This window comes from Lissotriton helveticus, chromosome 12 (genome assembly GCF_964261635.1).
Source record: "Lissotriton helveticus chromosome 12, aLisHel1.1, whole genome shotgun sequence".
Classification (NCBI taxonomy): Eukaryota; Metazoa; Chordata; class Amphibia; order Caudata; family Salamandridae; genus Lissotriton; species Lissotriton helveticus.
This window is the reverse complement of record NC_136073.1, coordinates 272,614,886-272,634,681: the sequence shown is the minus strand read 5'-3', so window position 1 is coordinate 272,634,681 and position 19,796 is coordinate 272,614,886. Positions and strand designations below refer to the sequence as shown.

General features: G+C 46.4%; 1 protein-coding gene across 4 annotated transcripts in view; it reads right to left on the bottom strand.

Annotated features, from left to right (window-relative positions):
- The window catches only part of LOC144798682 (polycystin-1-like protein 3), a 1,031,816-nt gene that overhangs the window by 649,941 nt on the left and 362,079 nt on the right, over positions 1–19,796 (bottom strand). For all 4 annotated transcript variants that reach the window (XR_013603613.1, XM_078669668.1, XM_078669669.1 and 1 more), the window contains exons 9-10: positions 18,039–18,232; positions 916–1,146 (exon numbers count right to left, since the gene is read on the bottom strand). Coding sequence is in view for 3 of the 4 variants with exons in the window: in XM_078669668.1 (XP_078525794.1) it covers positions 916–1,146; positions 18,039–18,232 (425 nt within the window). In the remaining variant the exon portion in view is untranslated. The remainder of the gene's footprint in view (positions 1–915; positions 1,147–18,038; positions 18,233–19,796) is intronic.

Sequence of the window (19,796 nt, the reverse complement as noted above, 5' to 3'; positions counted from 1 at the left end):
TTACCCTTGCCTCCCAGGTTACCCCTCATGGACCCACACGGTGGATCGGGGATCCGACCCTGATATCTTCCTCTCCTTCCTCCACTACGGTGGACCCCACGACTTCCTCTTATCAGTCGCAACTTCATTCAGTACCAGACATGTGATTCCTCCGCACGCCGGCTCTAATTTCGCCCCAGTCAATGACTGTACACCGCCTCCTCACTCCTTGGATTCCCATCTTCACGCTGCCTCCTCCCACATGTTTCCCTTGACAAAGCTGTGAATTCACTTGCCAGCCTCTCCCTGTCATCGCACAGCACCAAAACCTTGGCAATCCGGTCCTGAAGATGATCCTGACTAAATATTATCAGTTCATGCACCTGCCTAACAGCAGTATTAGAAGTACAAAGATAACTCATTTTCAGTGTTTACCCACCATTGACCTTTGGGTGAAAGGATGAAGCACCGTGTGTATGAGTGAAGCATGAGCTCCTAAAGTTCATCTACTGCTCCATCTGAAAGACTATCTCAAATTAGGACTTACCCTACCATGCAAACTGAATCCTATACATTCCTCTTCAAAGAACGTCAACCCGGTTGTAATCCGTCCTCTAAGCCCATTAAGTCACTGATACTTCTCTGTAAAATTTGAATCGAGAATGCAACCTTCACATCAACTTTGCTCCTAAACTCTGGCCAGTCCACAGACCTGATAGTGAATTCGTGATGTGAATTGGAAAATTTTCTTTTTCAGACTTGGGAAATGAGATAAATGTATGACACTTAGCCATGGGATATTTCTTGGGGAATGACATTATTTGAGACCTGATGAGTTAACATGCATTGTGAGAAATGAATGGGACAATCCTGTACATGAAACAGGCAAAAGTGGGACATGTGCATTTTAAAAATTAACAGCACACACATTCTTACCTTGGTACTGTCTTGTTTATCTTTCATGTACGACCAAATGGCAGTGAGGATATACAAGCCTGCAAGAATCCCCAAAAGAATCAGTGCAACAGGATTGTTGGCAGCATTAGCAAACAACTTGACTGTGTCTCTGATATCCACTACCCTGGGCATGACGAGAAATGTGCTGCCAAAGAAGGTGAGGTGGTGGCACAGGCACTGAGTGGCAGTTGCTGTTGTCTTAGGGCCAACCTGCAGATCAAGAATAATGTACCCATATCACATCACATTATGGGACAGCAAGAACATTTTGCTAACACATAACACCCAAACTTGAGGTGATAGGAAAGTTAATTGTGTCAAGTTCATGTTCACATGCCAACAGGTTACAAGCCCCTCAAATTGCAAACCTTGTATACATTAATAGATTCCTCCTATGCTTAGAACTTTCAAGTGCATGCCATAGTCAATCTCACAATAGTGGCAACTCTAACTTTCCAAGATATTATCATCTTTGCTTCTTCTCTTATATCCTGGATTGCCTATGCTTCATCTCTGTGAGTCCTATTCACAAAGGTAAATGTACATGTATAAATGTACTCACATGTAAATCTACGACTACACTTTGGGGTAACTTTACACTCTTTGCAGTTCAATATTTCAGAGTGTAAAGTTACTCCAAAGTGTAGGCTTACATGTCTCCACCCCCTGAATTCAGGGAGTGAAGTATCCTACAACAGGATTTATCAGTGCAAACTTGTCAGACTGAGACCTTCACCACCAGGAAAACCATAGCGAAAATTAGAAAAAAGTACTTAACTGAGAAATCTTTTGGAAAAACATTCAATATAAAGTAATAATGTAACATAATTAGTTAAATGTTTAAATCTTAAACTAATAAAATAAAGTGTTATAGCACATTAACTTCAAATGTAATGAAATACACTTATTTAAATATATTTAATTAATTTTTAAATAATACTTTTAAAGAATATTTAAAAAAATCCCATGCAATAAAATTATTATTTCTATTTCATATGTATTAAAAATGATTAAAGCTATGTACAGAACGAACCCCAGCGCTAGCGGTCGCATTTCCTGAAGATTATATATTGACTAGACTAGACATGGACGGTAAACGGGGAGGAGGGGTGGCAGTAGCAACAAGGGCGCCCCACCATATCAAGGTTGTAGACTCAGGGCTCACAACATATATTGAGCTACTGGTGTTTCCTATAGAGTCCTTGAAGGACACCAGATGGATGGGCGCAGTAGTGTACCATCCCCCGGAGGAAAGTAAGCAATTGTTCTGCTCCTCCCTCTTGGAAACCCTAGCCCCTTATATCCTACAATCTGATTGCTTCGTGCTGGCGGGGAATTTCAACCACCATCTGGAAGAGTCCTCGAATATAGAATCTAGGGCCCTTTTATTGGCAATTGACTCATTGGGGCTTTTTTCCAGAGTGTACGTGCCTACGCATTGCGCCGGCCACACCCTGGACTCTATCTTTACCAACTTCTCCCTCCTTTCCGTAGAAACACCTCAGGAGTTAACATGCACTGACCACCGGGCCTTAAGATTTTCCTTTAGCCAGCTAGAAGGTGCAAATAAGCCCCTTGGAGGGAAGGCCTTGCGCAGGTCTTGGAGGAATGTCACGCCAGAAGCATTCGGCGGAGCCTTTGTAGCCCCTTCTGGGGGGGGGGGTTGCTAGACAGTAATAAGGCATTGGAAAGGTGGGAGGTTGTAGTTGGGACGGCCCTGGATCGCATCGCACCTCTGAAAGCAGTGAAAGTAAACCAGAAACGGGCACCTGCGCCGTGGTATTCGGAAGAACTTAAAGATGAGAGGGGCGGATACAGGGGTCGTGAAAGAAAATGGAGGAGAACTAAATGTCCCTAGGATAAGCTGGCTTATAATGTGGCACATAGAGTCTACCTAGGCCACTGCAAAACTGCAAGAAGAGAACATTTGAGCGTGCGGATAAGGGAGGCAAATATTTCCTCACAGGAACTGTTTAAGATATTAAAAGAATTCACCAATCCCACCATGAGTAGCGCAGCTGTCCCCCATACGCAAGATCTATGCGATAATTTGGCCACCCATTTCAGAGAAAAGATAGATAACATCTATAACTCTCTGGGAGGAGGAGAGGCCTCAAGGGCTCCCAACCTGAAGATTAGGAACCCCTCCTTACCCACGCTCGACTCTTTTTCCACCATTACCACGGAGCAAGTAAGGGCAGGACTTGCAGCAACTAAGTCAGGTTCAGAGTCAGACTACGCCTCTCCGTTCATCATGGCAGAACTGTCCTCCTCTTGGCTCCCTCGCTGAAGTCTGTAACAACTCCCTGGACATGGCTATCTTTCCAGATGAGTGGAAGAATGCACTGATCAAACCTCTCTTGAAGAAAACGTCAGCTGATTAATCAGATATGAAAAATTACAGGCATATTTCTCTTCTGCCATCTGCTCGAAAGTCATGGAAAAGATGATTAACCAGCAATTGACAGTCTATCTGGAGCAGAACCAACTGCTAGACCCAGCCCAATCGGGTTTCCGAGCAGGACATAGTTTGGAGGCGGCCCTGATGGAAGTTACTAACAGTATCAGGATGTCCCTAGACAGAGGGACTCCCACTATGCCGGTGCTGCTTGACTTGTCAGCAGCCTTCGACACCATCTCACATACCATACTGCTTTGCAGATTGCAGGAGGTTGGTGTCGAAGGCTAAGCACTGGCATGGCTGCAAAGCTTTCTGTCAAATAGATCTTAACGGGTCAAATTAGACTCATTTATGTCAGTAACTACCCCACTTGACAAGAGGGGGATGACATGCAGGTGATAATCCCATTAGAATCGGACCTATCTGTCACCAGAGCCAAGTTTAAGACCTGTATGTTGAACATAGCAGCCTGGATGGGGGGCAATTTACTGCAGCTTAACTCCAATAAAACGGAGATCCACCAGTTTGGAATGGCAGAGGAATTATGGCCACCACACTGGCGGCCCTCGGAATTGGGGGAGCCTCCTTCCCCCACAATACAGGTTAGGAACTTGGGAGTCCTATTGGATAACAAACTATCTTCTGAAGACCATGTAAAGACACTGTCAAGCTCCTGTTTTGGGATCTTGAAAATGCTAAGGAAAGTGTTACCTTGGATCCCTTTGGATGCAAGAAAGACTCTCTTCCAGGCGCTGTTTGTGAGTAGGTTGGACTAAAGTAACGCGCTCTTGGTAGGAGCCAGGGAAGAGCTTTTCTCCTGGCTCCAGGTATTGCAAAATACTGCTGCAAGAATGGCTTTGAATAAGCCCAGACGTTCCCCGTCTCGACCCTTGTTGCACGCTCTACACTGGCTGCCCGTCAGGAAGAGAGCAGTCTTTAAACTTCTGATACTGGTGTTCAAGGCACGGCAAGGGGAAACATCCTTTACAACGCAACTTTTACCACGCAGTGCCTTTACGACGCAACTTTTACAACGCAAACCATTACAACGCATTGCGCTGGGGGGCGCTCTAGGATAGGGAATAGGTTTAATTTACTATCCAACACCTTCCCTACTATCCACGGGGACTGGAGTTGGAATAGTAAATTAAACTATTCACTATCCAGCGCCCCAAAGCACTATGCGTTGTAAAGGCATGCGCTGTAAAAACCGTGTTGTAAAGGCATGCGTGGTAAAAGCATGCGTTGTAATGTCATACATCCCACGGCAAGGCCTGGAACCAATATACCTAAGAAAGAAGGTAAGGGCGTATGTCCCTGGTCGCCAGCTGAGATCTAGCAATCAAAATCTTTTAGTCCCTTGCAAGATCAATAAATCCAGAATTGGAGGGCGTGCTTTTTCTTATCTTGCCCCTTTCCATTGGAATGTAAATGTAAATGTATTTGAGCTTGTAAAGCGCACTGCTACCCGTCCATAGGTCTCCTGGCGCTGTATAACTCTGGGGAACCCGTCCTGGCTTTCCCTGTGGGATGGTCCCTGCTGGGAGTCCCCAAGGTGGAGCCAGGCATCCCCGGAATTGATGGGGCCGTTGTGGAGATTAGGCAAGCTAATGCCCAGAGTTGCCGAGTGGAACCCCTAATTAGAGTAAGCACCGAAGCGAGAATAGGCTACCGGAAGTGCTGTTCCTGGCTGGGACACTTTAAGAAAAGTCTAAAAACCTGGTTATTCTAGGTGGGCCAGGCAGGGTTAGGGTTCTGCTAGTGTGCTGCCTTGCGCAGAGAGATCCACCTGGGGATGATTCGCTGCACCATATAAATGTCAAATAAATAAATAAAATAAATTAATTAATCTAAAATATTTTTATTATAAAAACATAATACTATTCTTTTAAATAGAAAATATGTGTATCAATAAACGTTAAAATAATAATTTATTTATTTATATTCACACAAAAAACAAAGGTTAAAGTAACATTATAGTTGCTTTACCTATGGGGTTGTATGTATGATAGAAGTAATGATGCTTCATATTATTCTGAGGTTTTTGCACTTGCTTTCATAGCTCTAATGCTATACTCATTTATACAGTAATGTGTACAAAAGGAGATTGGATTATGTGATCAGTAATGTCATTGGACCTGTCATCTGTGATGTCATAAAAGATGTCATAGAACATGCCATAAGTGATGTAATATTTGAGGTCATAAGCAGTGCATGGCGGGGTGCACGTTATAGTCAGCTCTGCTAACTATAACTGGTGAATGTCTGTTTTTTTTAAGTTAAAAATGTTACTGTTGACACTGTCATATTCACCTAACTATAACTTTACTTTAACCTTTGATCTTTTCAGTTAATTTGGAGTTTTTTTTCAACGTAAGGGAATATTTTATTACCATACATAAAGCAAACCCCCAGATGCACACGGCCTTTGGCCGTGCATGGCATGGGGTTGGCCACAGGGCCTTATGTTTTTTAAAGCGTGGGGAGGCACATGGCCCGCCCACTCCAAGCCTTATTAGGCCATAGGGATCCCATGTCCAGGTCCTTCTTTTTTAAGGGGAGGGTTGTGACTTGGACCCCCTCGCTGAGTCTCTTTAGGCCCTAGGGACTCCATCTCCCAGGGCCTTAAAAAGGCCCTGTAGGCCCTATCCCCCAGTGTCGGTTTTCTTTTTCTAAAGGGGAGTAAGGCCGTGGGCCCCCCTCCCCAGTGCATTATGGGCCCCAGGGAGCCAACTCCCAGGCCCAAAACTTACAAAAAAAGGGGAGGCGAGAGGGCAATGTGCCCCCCTCTGAGTCTCTTCAGGCTCTGGAGGCAGTTATTTTAGTTTAAGGGAGGGGGGCACAAACCCCCCCCCCAACCAAGACGTATTAGGGCCAGGGGGCTCATTCCAAGGGCATTTTGTTTAATGGAAGGGGGATCACAAGTCCCCCCCGACACTTATCATGTCGGTTTTGTTAATCAAGGGGGGTGGGGCAAATGACCCCTACTCCCCGAGCCTTATTAGGCCCTGGGGACCCTATCCCCCAGAGCCTTTCTTTTTGTTTTATATAAAAGTCGAAGGGGGCCGTGTGGCCAGTCTCCCCAGACCTTATTAGGGCATGAGGACTCCTTCCAATAAAGGGGGAAAGGGGTCGCGCAGCTCCCATTCCGAGCCTTGTTAGGCCCTGGTGCCACATCCCTATGGCCATTTTTTCAAATACGAGGGGAAGAGGCTGTGTCAAACCGTCCCACCCGAGCCTTTTTAAATTAAATGGGGGGAGGCGCATGGCCCTCCCTCTCCAAAACTCGTTATGCTCTGCGGATCCCACCCACAGGGTCACTACTAAAATTAAAGGAGAGGGGGCACGCGTCTCCCGCCCGAGCCTTTTCTGGCCAAGGGGACCTCATCCCCCGAGAACCGCATCATTAAAGGGGGGGTACCCCGGTACTCACTCAGGGTGTCCACCAAACATTTGTTGGGGGCAACAGGGAGCCCCAAGGTCCAGTGTCCCCAGCCGACTCCCTGCATGTATTAGGAGACAGCATCGCTCCTGGCCGGAGGGAGCAATTTCTAATGCTGCTCCCTCTGTCTGGGAGCAATATTTTGATCTATTTGCCTTTCCGCCTCAGTGCGGGCAGGGAAACAGTTTAAAAGTTTGCCCCAGCTGGCGGGAGCATTTTCAAAGCTCCTGGGAGAAGACTTTGTGTGTGCGCCCGCTTGACGAGAGATTCAAAAATGCTCTTGACAAGCAGCAGCAAACACAGGTTTCCATGCAAGCGTTGATGCGGGCAGGGGAACTAACTGCTATGTCCCGGGGGTGGGCTCCTCGGGAGAAATCTAATAATCCTGCGGAAACACTGCAATTTTTGAGGAATTGTTTTTGTTATGTCCCCAGTGCCGTTTTCTTTTTTTAAGGGTAAGGGGTCTGCGATGTCCCCGCCCTACCCAAGCCTTTAAAAGGCCCTTGGGAACCTATTCCCCAGGAAGTTTCTTTTCAATGGGAGGGGTCCTCGCGGCCCCCTTCCTCGAGCCTTTAAAAGGCCAAGGGCCATATCTCTTTTAAACGGGAGGAGGGCCGCATGGCCTACTACCCGAGCCTTACTATACCCTGGAGACCCCATCCCCCAGGACCTTTTTTTTTGTTAAAGGGATGCAGGTTGCAGGCCTACTTCCCCAAGCTACTATATGCCCATGGGAGCCATGCATCCCCCATCTTCGAGTCTCTATGTGCCCCGGGCAATCCATCCCCCAAGACAGTTTTTTTAAATTAAAGGGGAGGTGGGGCCGCGTGGCCTCCCTCCCCAGGCCTTATTAGGCTTAGGGGACCCCATCCCCAGGGCCTTTTTTAATGAAAGGGGAGTGGACCGCAGGCCCCAGAGCCTTATTAAGTCATGAGTATCTCATCCCCCAGGGCTGATTTTTTTCATCAAAGGGGAGAGGGCCACGTGATTCCCCTACCGAGCCTTATTAGGCCCCGCAGACCCTATCTCCATGGCCTTTTTTTTTTATAAAATGGGAGGGGGGCAACGTGGCCCCTCTCCCTTGCCTATACTTGTTCACAATAGGGTACTAAGTCCCAAGTACTTTAATGGCTGCCAGCAACATTTTTCTCATGTTGCTGGGGCCATTTTCTTTCAACCCGCCTCATTCAGTCATTAGATGCTACCTTTGGGAATTAGATTCTTCCTCACCGAGAGAAGTATTTTTTTTCCCTAATGCTATTGACTATTTGTATATATATTCTTCCACTTCCAGTAGTATACATTCAGGTAAATGCAGGTGATACTAATTTATATCTCCCTGCCTTTCCACCTGTCAGCTCCTTGTGGCTAATACATGGACAAATGCAGATCTGCATCTACCTATATTTACAGGCGCTAGCACATTAAACCAGATACCAATTGGCTTTGTCAACTTTTATTAAAACTGTGGCCAATATCTTCCAATACTGCCTCTGATTAAAACTTCTAAGCAATGCCTCTTCCTGCACTCTGTTAGTCGTAATCTCTCCTCATTTATGTTGAAATGCTTCAGACCTCTTGGACCCTATCACGTGGATACAGTCCCCAAGGAACTCTAAGAAATTCACTTCTTTTCCATAATGAAACTTGTTCAAATTTAAGAACTAGTACAGTTGAGAACCATATGTATAATGTATTTGGTCTTGTAGGGTCTTCGTCATCTGTGTTCCGTATGACAAAGGCTTTGACATTTGGAACACAGATGTGAGTAAGACATTTTTTCGTTGACTAATCAGCAACATACCAAGAGATTTTAAGAAACGGATTGGTCTATGGTCACTACAGTATATCCACTTTTCAGACATTATTCAAGTCTGATATTGAGAGAATAATTACGCCAACGTTTGTACGTTCATTCCAATACCAAGGAGTGGTCTGCTGCCCACCGGGATCGGTCATTGAGAGCCACTTCCCAGTGCTCTACACACCATCTCGTCCTGGCGAAGACCCCACAATGAGGAACTAACAACCCTTCATCATCAGGGGTCGAAACGTAGACTACCACATACCCTCAAACCATAGGAATATAAGAAATCAATTTGTTTTGACCTATGTGTTATGATTATAGGGGAACTATGGACCTATATTAGGCTGTAAAGGTTCTACTGTACATAAATTTAGTTGTGCCTATGTCACACCACCGTTACCCTGTCCCTCACCTATCCAATCACCCCCATTTCCCTCAAAACCTTCTTTTCCTCTATTTACTCTGCAAGCACTGTAAATGTTACATGCAATCGAAGTATATTGAAAGTAGTTACATGGATGAACATTAATGCTTTGAATTACAAGAGCATTGAATGTATGTTCTATTTAAAAATAAACTTGTGTTCCTGATGAATTTAATCGGAACAGTTTTGTGATGAATTGTTGATGCTAATGTAAACTACTTCGATGACATCAGTCCGGCTGAAGGTCTGCAGCCAAATGCTGGTGCCTAGAAACAGACTTAGCAACGAGCAAGGCCCAAAACCCCATAATTATGCGTGATTCAAGTTATATTTTTCCACCTGACCAAACTTCATCCGAAAATATGCCTTGGCTATGTGCCACAGGATACAACTCCTGTTCAAAAACAGAGCCGTGCATGCACTTTAAAAAGTTTTTATATATTTGTAAAGCCTAATGAATTTTAATGAGTCATCAGTTACTTTCTTATTAACAAAAGCTCGGACTGATTTTTCTCAAGAATGTGTATCACTATATTATAAAGCTGTTTCTATTTTGCACCTCCATCTTTTTTTTAGTAAATTTAAGTTCATAAATCTAAATATTTGATTGCTATCCTTGTCTAGACCTTAGATTGACTCTTACTTAACTGAATCAAAATTGTTTTTGTTGATTTCTGTAAGCTGACACCTCTAAAAGCTTTCGAGCTCATCTAGCTCTATTTAGAAGGTAACAGGTAGTTATATTGATGGACAGATAAAATGTTTTTTTTTTATATAAAATGTTTTGCATTAACACAAAGAGATGCACATTTTATTTGTAGGAGAGAAGTTATGTTTAATCACGTTTAGATTGGCTATAATAAATGTAGGCCTGAATTTAAAATGGGTAATGTTAGTTGCTATCTTGTTTTGTGACACATGAACATTTTTTTTCTAGGCCAGCTGGAGCACTAATTAACAAACGCAATGTTCCTTTGCCTTCTTTGCCATGTGAAGAAATGTTTTCTTTACTCTACAATAGTAATTGAATGTTTTAATGAACAGCGTATTTAAGAAGACACCTGCTGAGTACATCTTGGTAAATGTATCTCATCTTGTTACAGATAGTGTAAGTTTGAAGGGCGTTAAGAGATGCCTGTATTTTGAAGAATCCTGAGAATCTGATGAGCACATCATCGTAAAATCTAGCTTTAACCTGAATAGATAGCCTTATGAGAACTGCATGTAGGTGTGTAAATGTTAGAATTGTGTGTTTTAAGTTAGTACAATATAGATTGGAGTTCAAAGAATTTTCAGTGCAGCTTAGAGCAGTGCAGAATAGGCTATTTAGAGCACGCTCCCAAGGGAGAGAACTGACCTTCTTTTGTCCTCTTTATTATTATTATTATTAACCCCTCCCCTGCTGGTGACGGAACCGCTCCGTCATCAGACACGGCCGCGCTGTGCTGATGACGGAGCGGTTCCGTCACGGCCCGCTCGGAGCCTGCCAAATCCCCCAGAAAGCTGACAATCTCTGCGGACTCTTGTAGCTCTAGATAGAGGTTTAAATCGCCAATGATATTAAAATTGGCAGTCTAAAGAGCAACAGCAGCCACTGTGTTTATTACGGCTTCTCGGAAGATTTTAGAGGGCCAGAAGGTCTATATATAAGTAGCCCAGAGAAAGTGAAGGTAGCGCTCAACGCGATTTTAAATAGTGCGCTCTCACAATCCGGAAGCTTTAAAGGGGATAGACTGCAGGAGTGGACTGATTTGTAAATAATCGCAATGCCGCTCCCCCCTTCCTCCAGTTCTATTTATGCTACGAATCGCATAACCTGTGGGAAGAGCAAGTGCTGGAATGGCAACAGAGGATTCACAGAGCCACGTTTCCGTCAAGAAGAGAATCTCCGGTGAGTGTTCCTGTAGGAGATCGAACACCTCGACATGATGTTTAGACAATGAGCGACAATTAATGCTCAACAGAGTGTATGTCGACACTCCAGGGCCAGAGGTTATAGCATGCCTTCTGGGAAGTGGTCTAAATCCACATTGTTCACAACAAGGACAGATCTCTGGGTCCCAACTGTGATTCCCACAGGGATCTTTCCTATTCAAGGCCCATAGTTTTTCGCCGGTATAACTCTCTCTTATGGTTTTGTGAGGGGCAGGGTCCCTGCCTCCTGGCGACGTCCCGGCGCGGACGGGCTTGCCTTTGGCGCGCCAGCGTCGCGCCCGCTGCGCATCCTCGTCGTGGAGTGCATATAAAGCTGCGGGATCAGCAAGCTGGCTCCACCCCTGCTCTGCGCTGATTAACTAAGGGCCAACCAATCAGCGTAAGAGAATCGACAGTCAGGAAGTGCAAGCAAACACACACTAGCGTGTGGGAAATAATCCGATTCAATTGTTTAATTCTATTACAGGACCGGAGGCTTCAGATTATGCTTCTCTTTCATTTACTGTAAAACTCACAGCAGCCAATAAACATACAGTTTATCAAAGTTAAACTACATTAACCATCATGCTTGGCCCAAGCCACGCCTCCATAGCCCTACAAGAGCCCTGGTAACAGTCCCAGCTTCCTCTTTCTTTGCTGCTCACAGCAAGAGATAAGTGCTCTGCTCCCATTATCTGAACTTGCTATTGTTGCTTGTGAAGACTTTATTTTGCTTACATTACTAGTGTTATACGTTTCTATCTGTACATGAGTACTGCATTATACCTTATTTGTACGACGCTGCCGTTTATTTGCCGATTTATCATTCCTTTGATTGTTTAAATTTCATTAGCGCGCGCTTCGCGCTTTGGGGACCCGCTTTTGGGTCAGCGGTGTCAGCCGCGTCGCAGGCGCTGCTGCGCTCGTGTTGGAGCCTCGCTCCGGTTTGTAACGCGCTTCGCGTGCCTGTACCGGCCCGCCCTGCGGGTGTCTCGTTTCCCCGGCCGGGCTCCTCCGGTGCCTGAGGGAAGGCGCAAGGCTCTCCCTAATCGCCTGTGACGCCAAACTGAGCCGCGAACCACACGGCAAGTGCGTGCAGCCCAAGCCACGTCCATTGGGCTACGCCTAGTAGGATTTGGACTCGGTTGGGCTGCACACGCTCTGATGCTCGTTTTCCACCGTTTTTCACCGCGTTTTCGCTTAGAGCTGGTGGAGGAGACGCCTAACTGGCTGCAATCAACAGTTTGCCTTCATAAGAGTGTGCACACGCTCTATATATATTGAATTTGCTCGGCTCTGACGCCCACTGGGCTGCAATAATATCTATACAGCTTTGCTGAGGGGGTCTGGTACAGGACATCTGAGTGTATTTAGTGTGCAGTGGGGCTGACCCCCCTCTTACCCCCCTTGTGTCTACCTCACTTACGTGGTGCTGTTAACCACTGTGTAATAAGATGGAGGATTGGGTGTATTTTGATGAGGAGGCAGGGGAAGAAATTTATGAAGAGCAGCCAGCTGCTGCAGTTGAGGATAAAATTGTGGAGGCCCTGGACGCTTCGGTGCAGGCCTCAGTCAACAAGGCTGTCGAGAGCACGGTGCCTTCTACCGTGCATCAAGCATTGGCAAAGGCTCTTAAGCCTATTACAAAACGATTAGAAAACTTTGCTAAAAGGCATGGATTCACGAAAGACAAGTCCACTAAGAAAGCTCCACCAGCTACGCAGGCAGGCAGCAGTGATTCATGGCCACATTCAAGTGCTCTACAATCCCTACCAACATCAGGGCAGGCACAGGCTCTGCAATCCCTACCGACCTCGGGGCCAGAGCATGGCTACTCTACGGGTGCCAAGGCCAAGAGCAAACAAAATTATGCTGATACTGACACTACCACCACAACTGGTACAGACACCACAGATACGGACGAAGAGGCTCCACCCAAGAAGAAGGCAAAGAAGGCCACTCCTTCGGCTTCCGCCCCGGTGGTTAATACCCCATTCACTTTCAATCCTACGGAAATAGTCTATCCCAGATCATCTGACTGGGTCCCGGCCACTGCCGTGGCAGAGTACCTGCAGGAGAACCTCAGAAAAGGTTTCGACAAGGAGGTGCGTAATCGTCTACGCTCTGAGTGTCCTCGACCTGACCTTGCCCACAAGGTGGCGGAAACTCCTGAAATCGACGTTAGTCTTTTAACCTTTTGAAAAAGTTCGCCAAGGACCCGAAAAAGGGTATCGACCGCGCCTGGCGCGGCTGCCAGGATAAGATGTTGGACGTGGTAGGCCCTTTGGCTAAGATACTTGAAATGGCCCTTCCGGCCAAAGAATCCAATGTCCCCGTGGATCCGGATTTCCTGGCCGGATGGACCCAGCGGGCCATCTGTTTATTGGGAAACGCTAATTGCGCGCTATCCACAGAACGGCGCAAATCGCTGCTTATGCGCATGGACTCAAACCTAACTGAACTGGCATCGGCGGAACCAGGTCCCTTAGCTGAGGGAAACTTGTTCGGAGATCGCTTTGTGAAGGACGTCTCCAAATATGTGGGCACCTTCACATCGCTAGACAAGGCTCAGTCTGGAATCAAGCGAGTGTTCCACCAACAGGTTTTCAACAGGGCCGGGCGAGGTCGGGGACGCTCGCCAGGCCGCTTCGCCAACCAAGGTCCCCCCAGAGGCGACTTTGGTAGAGGTCGTGGAGACTGGGACTCTACCAGAGGTGGGACTTTCTATCCCACCAGAGGCAGATTCCACAGAGGCAGATACCAAGGAGGTGGCAACAGAGCGGGCTTCCACAACCAGAACTCTTCAGGTGAGCACAGTTGATTGTTTTCCCTTTCCACTGGGGGGCCGGACGAAACATTTCTTTCACAACTGGGCTCTTCTGACCCAGGATGCGTGGGTCTTACAGACCGTACAGGGCTTTCGCCTGGAGTTCTACCAGACCCCTACACAGGCGACATGTCAGAGAGTTCTCCTTTTTTCCCAACAAGAGAGGACCTTTATAGACACCGAGATAGAAGAATTGCTTCACAAACAGACTATAGCGGTGTGCAGTCAGGACACGCACGGGTTTTACAGCAATATCTTCCTAGTTCAGAAGAAGGGAGGAGGTCACAGATTGGTGTTGAATTTAAGGGAATTCAACTACTTCCTAGTATACAACCATTTCAAGATGGAGGGCATCCATCTGTTGGCAGATCTGCTTCGGCAGGGCGACTGGTTGGTCCGTTTGGATCTTAAGGACGCCTACCTATCAATTCCCATCTATCCTCCCCATCGCCGTTTCCTGCGGTTTCAGTGGAACGGACAATGGTTCGAATACTCGGCCCTTCCTTTCGGGCTTTCCTCGGCTCCTTGGTGTTTCACCAAAGTGATGAAGCCGGTAGTCTCCCACCTTCGGGAGCGGGGCATACGGTTGATAATCTACCTGGACGACATCCTGATCATGGCTCAAAGCCCAGATCTTGTGTCGCAGCATCTGCAGACAACGATAGAGTTGCTCCAGAATCTGGGGTTTGTGATAAATCAGTCGAAATCTGCACTGATTCCGTCACAGACGACGGACTTTCTAGGGTTCGTGATCAGTTCACAGACGGCTCAGCTGAGCCTTCCAAAATCGAAACTGAGAGACATAAAAAAGGAGATCGGGTCTCTTCTCAACAAACAGATGGTATCTCTCAGGACGGTCGCCAGGATAGTAGGTCTATTGGCGTCGTCAGTACAAGCGATATTTCCGGGGCCACTTCATTACAGGGCCCTGCAGAGACTGAAAATTCAGCACCTCCAGAGGGGGCTAGCATACTCAGACCTAGTGCCATTGTCACGAGAGGTGAGGGACGAGATGCAATGGTGGTTGCACCAGGTAGAGGCTTGGAACGGCAGGGCCATTTTTGGTTCTCTTCCCGAAGTAGTCATAGAATCCGACGCCAGCCGTTGGGGCTGGGGAGCGCGCTGTGGCGCGGTTTCTACAGGAGGACGATGGTCCCCTCGGGAGCTAGAATTGCACATAAACTGCTTAGAGCTTCTAGCAGGATCCTTCGCTATCAAGACTCTCTCACCGCATCGGACGTCGTGTTGCATTCTTCTGAGAATGGACAACGTCTCGGCGGTTCGCTATATAAACAAGTTGGGAGGGACGAGATCGTCCATGCTAGTACAAGTAGCCAAGGAATTTTGGCAGTACTGTCTCAGCCGTCAGATCACGGTTATTGCAGAATACATACCGGGACAGTCCAATGTGGTAGCGGACTGGAACTCAAGACACCTGACGGATTACAGCGATTGGCGGCTGCTTCCCCAGATGTTTCACTGGCTGCAAGACCTCTGGGGTCCTTGTCAGATCGACTTATTTGCGTCCAGGCTCAACAGCCAGCTGCCCAGGTTCTTCAGCTGGAGGCCAGACCCAGTGGCAGCAGCGACGGATGCGTTTCTACAGGATTGGACGGGGGCAGTGAACTATGCGTTCCCCCCCTTTCTTCTCATCCCACGAGTGGCGTCATACATTCTCAAACAGAAAGCGGAGGTGATCTTGGTGACACCTCTGTGGAAGTCGCAACCGTGGTTCCCGACTTTGTTGGGGATGTGCTGCGACCTTCCCAGGATGTTGCCCTGGTCAGAGTCCCTTCTCCTGGGACCTCTACGGGAACAACATCCATTGATCCTGTCACAGCGCCTAATGTTGATGGCATGGAGGCTTTCAGGCAACAGTGGAGTTTGCCTGGAGTTTCAGGAGCGGCTAATGACTTCATCAAGCAGGCTTGGGCCCCTTCCACGAGGAAACGATACTCTTCAGCCTGAAAGGGATGGTTACGTTGGTGCGTGGAACGGGACCTGGATCCCGTGGGGGCAGGCCTTTCACACGTCGTGAATTTTCTGACCGAAAAGGCGACCAGCGGTTTAGCCTATAGATCGGTAAACAACTTCCGATCGGCTATTTCTGCGGGTCATTCCCACATTGATGGGAAACCGGTGGGAGTTCACCCTTTGGTGTGCAAACTCCTCAAAGGGATTCGTGCGGCGAATCCTCCCAAACCCAAATATTCGGGGCTTTGGGATGTTTCTTTGGTCATCAAACTATTGGATAGCTGGCCTTCTAATGACTCGCTTTCTCGGAAGCAGTTATCGGCCAAACTCGCTATGCTTTTATGTTTGTCCTCTTGCAGGAGATCTTCGGACGTGCGGGCACTGGACCTTGCAGGTAGAGTATTCACTCCGGAGGGAGTTTCCTTTACTATTACAGGCCGCACAAAAACTATGTCTAGGAGAGAACTGACCTTCTTTTGTCCTCTTTATTATTATTATTATTATTATTAACCCCTCCCCTGCTGGTGACGGAACCGCTCCGTCATCAGACACGGCCGCGCTGTGCTGATGACAGAGCGGTTCCGTCATGGCCCGCTCGGAGCCTGCCAAATCCCCCAGAAAGCTGACAATCTCTGCGGACTCTTGTAGCTCTAGATAGAGGTTTAAATCGCCAATGATATTAAAATTGGGAGTCTAAAGAGCAACAGCAGCCACTGTGTTTATTAAGGCTTCTCGGAAGATTTTAGAGGGCCAGAAGGTCTATATATAAGTAGCCCAGAGAAAGTGAAGGTAGCGCTCAACGCGATTTTAAATAGTGCGCTCTCACAATCCGGAAGCTTTAAAGGGGATAGACTGCAGGAGTGGACTGATTTGTAAATAATCGCAATGCCGCTCCCCCCTTCCTCCAGTTCTATTTATGCTACGAATCGCATAACCTGTGGGAAGAGCAAGTGCTGGAATGGCAACAGAGGATTCACAGAGCCACGTTTCCGTCAGGAAGAGAATCTCCGGTGAGTGTTCCTGTAGGAGATCGAACACCTCGACATGATGTTTAGACAATGAGCGACAATTAATGCTCAACAGAGTGTATGTCGACACTCCAGGGCCAGAGGTTATAGCATGCCTTCTGGGAAGTGGTCTAAATCCACATTGTTCACAACAAGGACAGATCTCTGGGTCCCAACTGTTATTCCCACAGGGATCTTTCCTATTCAAGGCCCATAGTTTTTCGCCGGTATAACTCTCTCTTATGGTTTTGTGAGGGGCAGGGTCCCTGCCTCCTGGCGACGTCCCGGCGCGGACGGGCTTGCCTTTGGCGCGCCAGCGTCGCGCCCGCTGCGCATCCTCGTCGTGGAGTGCATATAAAGCTGCGGGATCAGCAAGCTGGCTCCACCCCTGCTCTGCGCTGATTAACTAAGGGCCAACCAATCAGCGTAAGAGAATCGACAGTCAGGAAGTGCAAGCAAACACACACTAGCGTGTGGGAAATAATCCGATTCAATTGTTTAATTCGGGCAGCAAAGTGCAATGGCAGAATTACTGGATTGTCTTCTGAATTATATGATTTTTATATATTTGATTTGCATATTATTCGTAGCATACACATTCTGATTAGGATTTGCTACTTACCTGATTTTGTCTTCTGTGAACCAAATTAACTTTTAATAAACCGTAAAGGTTTGAAACTCGAGTATTTTCTGCCCTTCACATTATTTGAATGTTTGATTTGTTTACAAAGCTCAGTTCAAAATATTTGTAAGCACATTATGGGACATACCTAATGAGCTGGCTCCGGGTGACGGGGTTCCTGGAGCCATTATTGGCTCAGGGAGGGAAGCCATCTACCCCCTACCTTTTAATTAGTTTAGCAGCCCCGAGGGATGGGGTCCACAATCGGCCATTAGAGGTCGGGGACGGGGAGGGGGGCGTATAGTCCCTCCCTCCCCATATTGATTAATTTCAGCCCTGAGGGTGAGCAACCCAGGGCATGTGAGCCCACCTGCCAATATACAAAATTACACTTAGAAAAGCACTAACATTTGTACGCCACTTTCAAAAGTATTCCCTAGCTAAAGCATGACTTTAGGTATACCCTGAGGAGGCCTTGCACCATTTGTAAACTAGATGTAGACATTGTAATAGCTTAGCAATAATGCATTAAACCTCTGCTCACTCTCTTTCTAATGTCTTGTCAGCCATTTACTCACATTCACTGTAATAACATTATTTTCACCAAGGAAATCCTTCTCTGAGGCAACCAGGCAATTTCCCAGTTAGATACTATGTTGTGGGAACAAAACCGTGTTTACTTACGGAACAACCCTCATGCTCCCAAATGTTGAACGTCGCGTTCCAGAAGACACACTGAGTGGCGAAGGTGGTGATGGAGAAGTTCACAAGGGTCTTTTCTTCCAGGGTGCTGCTGTTGACCACTTGAGCTGTCACGCCATAGTACCCTATCCCATTCTGCAGCAGCGTGGGAGATAGAACCCATGTGTATCCGCCATCTGTGAGCAAATATGAGGTAATTGTCAGGAACAAAATGTGACTTCCCACGGCAAAGAGGGTGGATGATGGGAATGAATAGGTTTCCTAAATGACGTACCAAGCCAAGAAACATGGCGTCTCAGAGACCTGATTTACTCTTGACACCCTATATTGCTCATTCTCAGTCATCTTACAAAATGTTAAAACAGAGTAACATGCACACTAAATGACTATAATGTTTGGTAACATTTATAGTATATATATATCTGTAACTGTTGCAGGATGGTGAAAGAGTCCAGCCTAGGCCTAGCTGGTCCTTAATGGAAGATGGAGCCAGTTTGGTAACTGCTTTAGTCGTGTTTGCAGGAGCATAGTCAATGGCTGCGAATGTGTAAATTGCCCAAGAAGAGAGAATAACTATTTACAACAAACATAACTAATAAAACAGCAAGTCATTCCACAGATAGCATGAGCAAAACATTGTTCTCAAAGACTAGAGCACCTGGGTGTCAAAATTCTTCACCAACCACACCCTTCTTTAGATGACCGAAATGATTTGTTGACATTTACGCCAGTCTACTGTGAAAAGGATAAAAACATAGCTGTGGAAGTAGAGCAGCGACTTTTACATAATGAATTCGTTTTTTCTATGTTTAACTCTTGGTAGACGTCTTTGTAGACCACTGTAGTAAATTACTACATTAATTTTCCTTTCACTAATTTTAATTCAATTATTCAATTTTTTTAAAATACTATTGCTTATAAAATTGTATAATCACCCTGGAATATTTCCAAAATATGATTTACCTTTTCATAACCTTCTTTCAGGTAGTTACTTTACCTAGCCACAGATTCCTCATCTTTAGATTATCCCTAGGTGCCAGAGTGGATGTGGAAGATTTCAATAGTAATGCTCCACTCTGCCAGTAGCTGCCGCTTTGTGGCTCCAGGTTAACTTTGCTCTGTACTGGAAGTGACGATTGAGCCGCACATAAGCACCATCACTACAGGTCAACGTCAGTTTCTTTCTTGACTTTGCCCACACCCTTGGACATGCATCCCAGCAATAATTAGAGGTACCACCAGTGCTTTAAATGGGCCGGTACTGCCCGGTGCAGAGTACCAACACTTTTTTATTTCGAGAGGAAGAGTTCCGGCACTTCTCAAGAGAGTCGTAATTCTTTCCATTGGGGAGTACTGGAACTTCTCAGAAACAAGCAGGTACTCTGGTATAGAGTACCTGCACTTCTATTTTTCCATTTCCAACACTGGATACCACTACGAAGATTCCTAAATTGGAACCGTTTTAAACAGAAAAGAGACTATTCCAAAGAACAGGGCAACAGAAAGGCAGTGAAGAATCTGCTGGTAGATAAAATATCCACCAGAAAGAGCATTACTGAGGGAGAGTAACTTTTTCTTCTGATAGATACTTCTAACTGTAGATTCCTCACCTTTTGAATAAATACCAAATCACTACCTCCCAAGGTGGGGAGCATGTGGAATGGCTCAGATCAAAATGTTCTCTGAACCGAATAGGTGTAATTCTCATCCCATTGGACATGACTATCAAGGTACCCACAT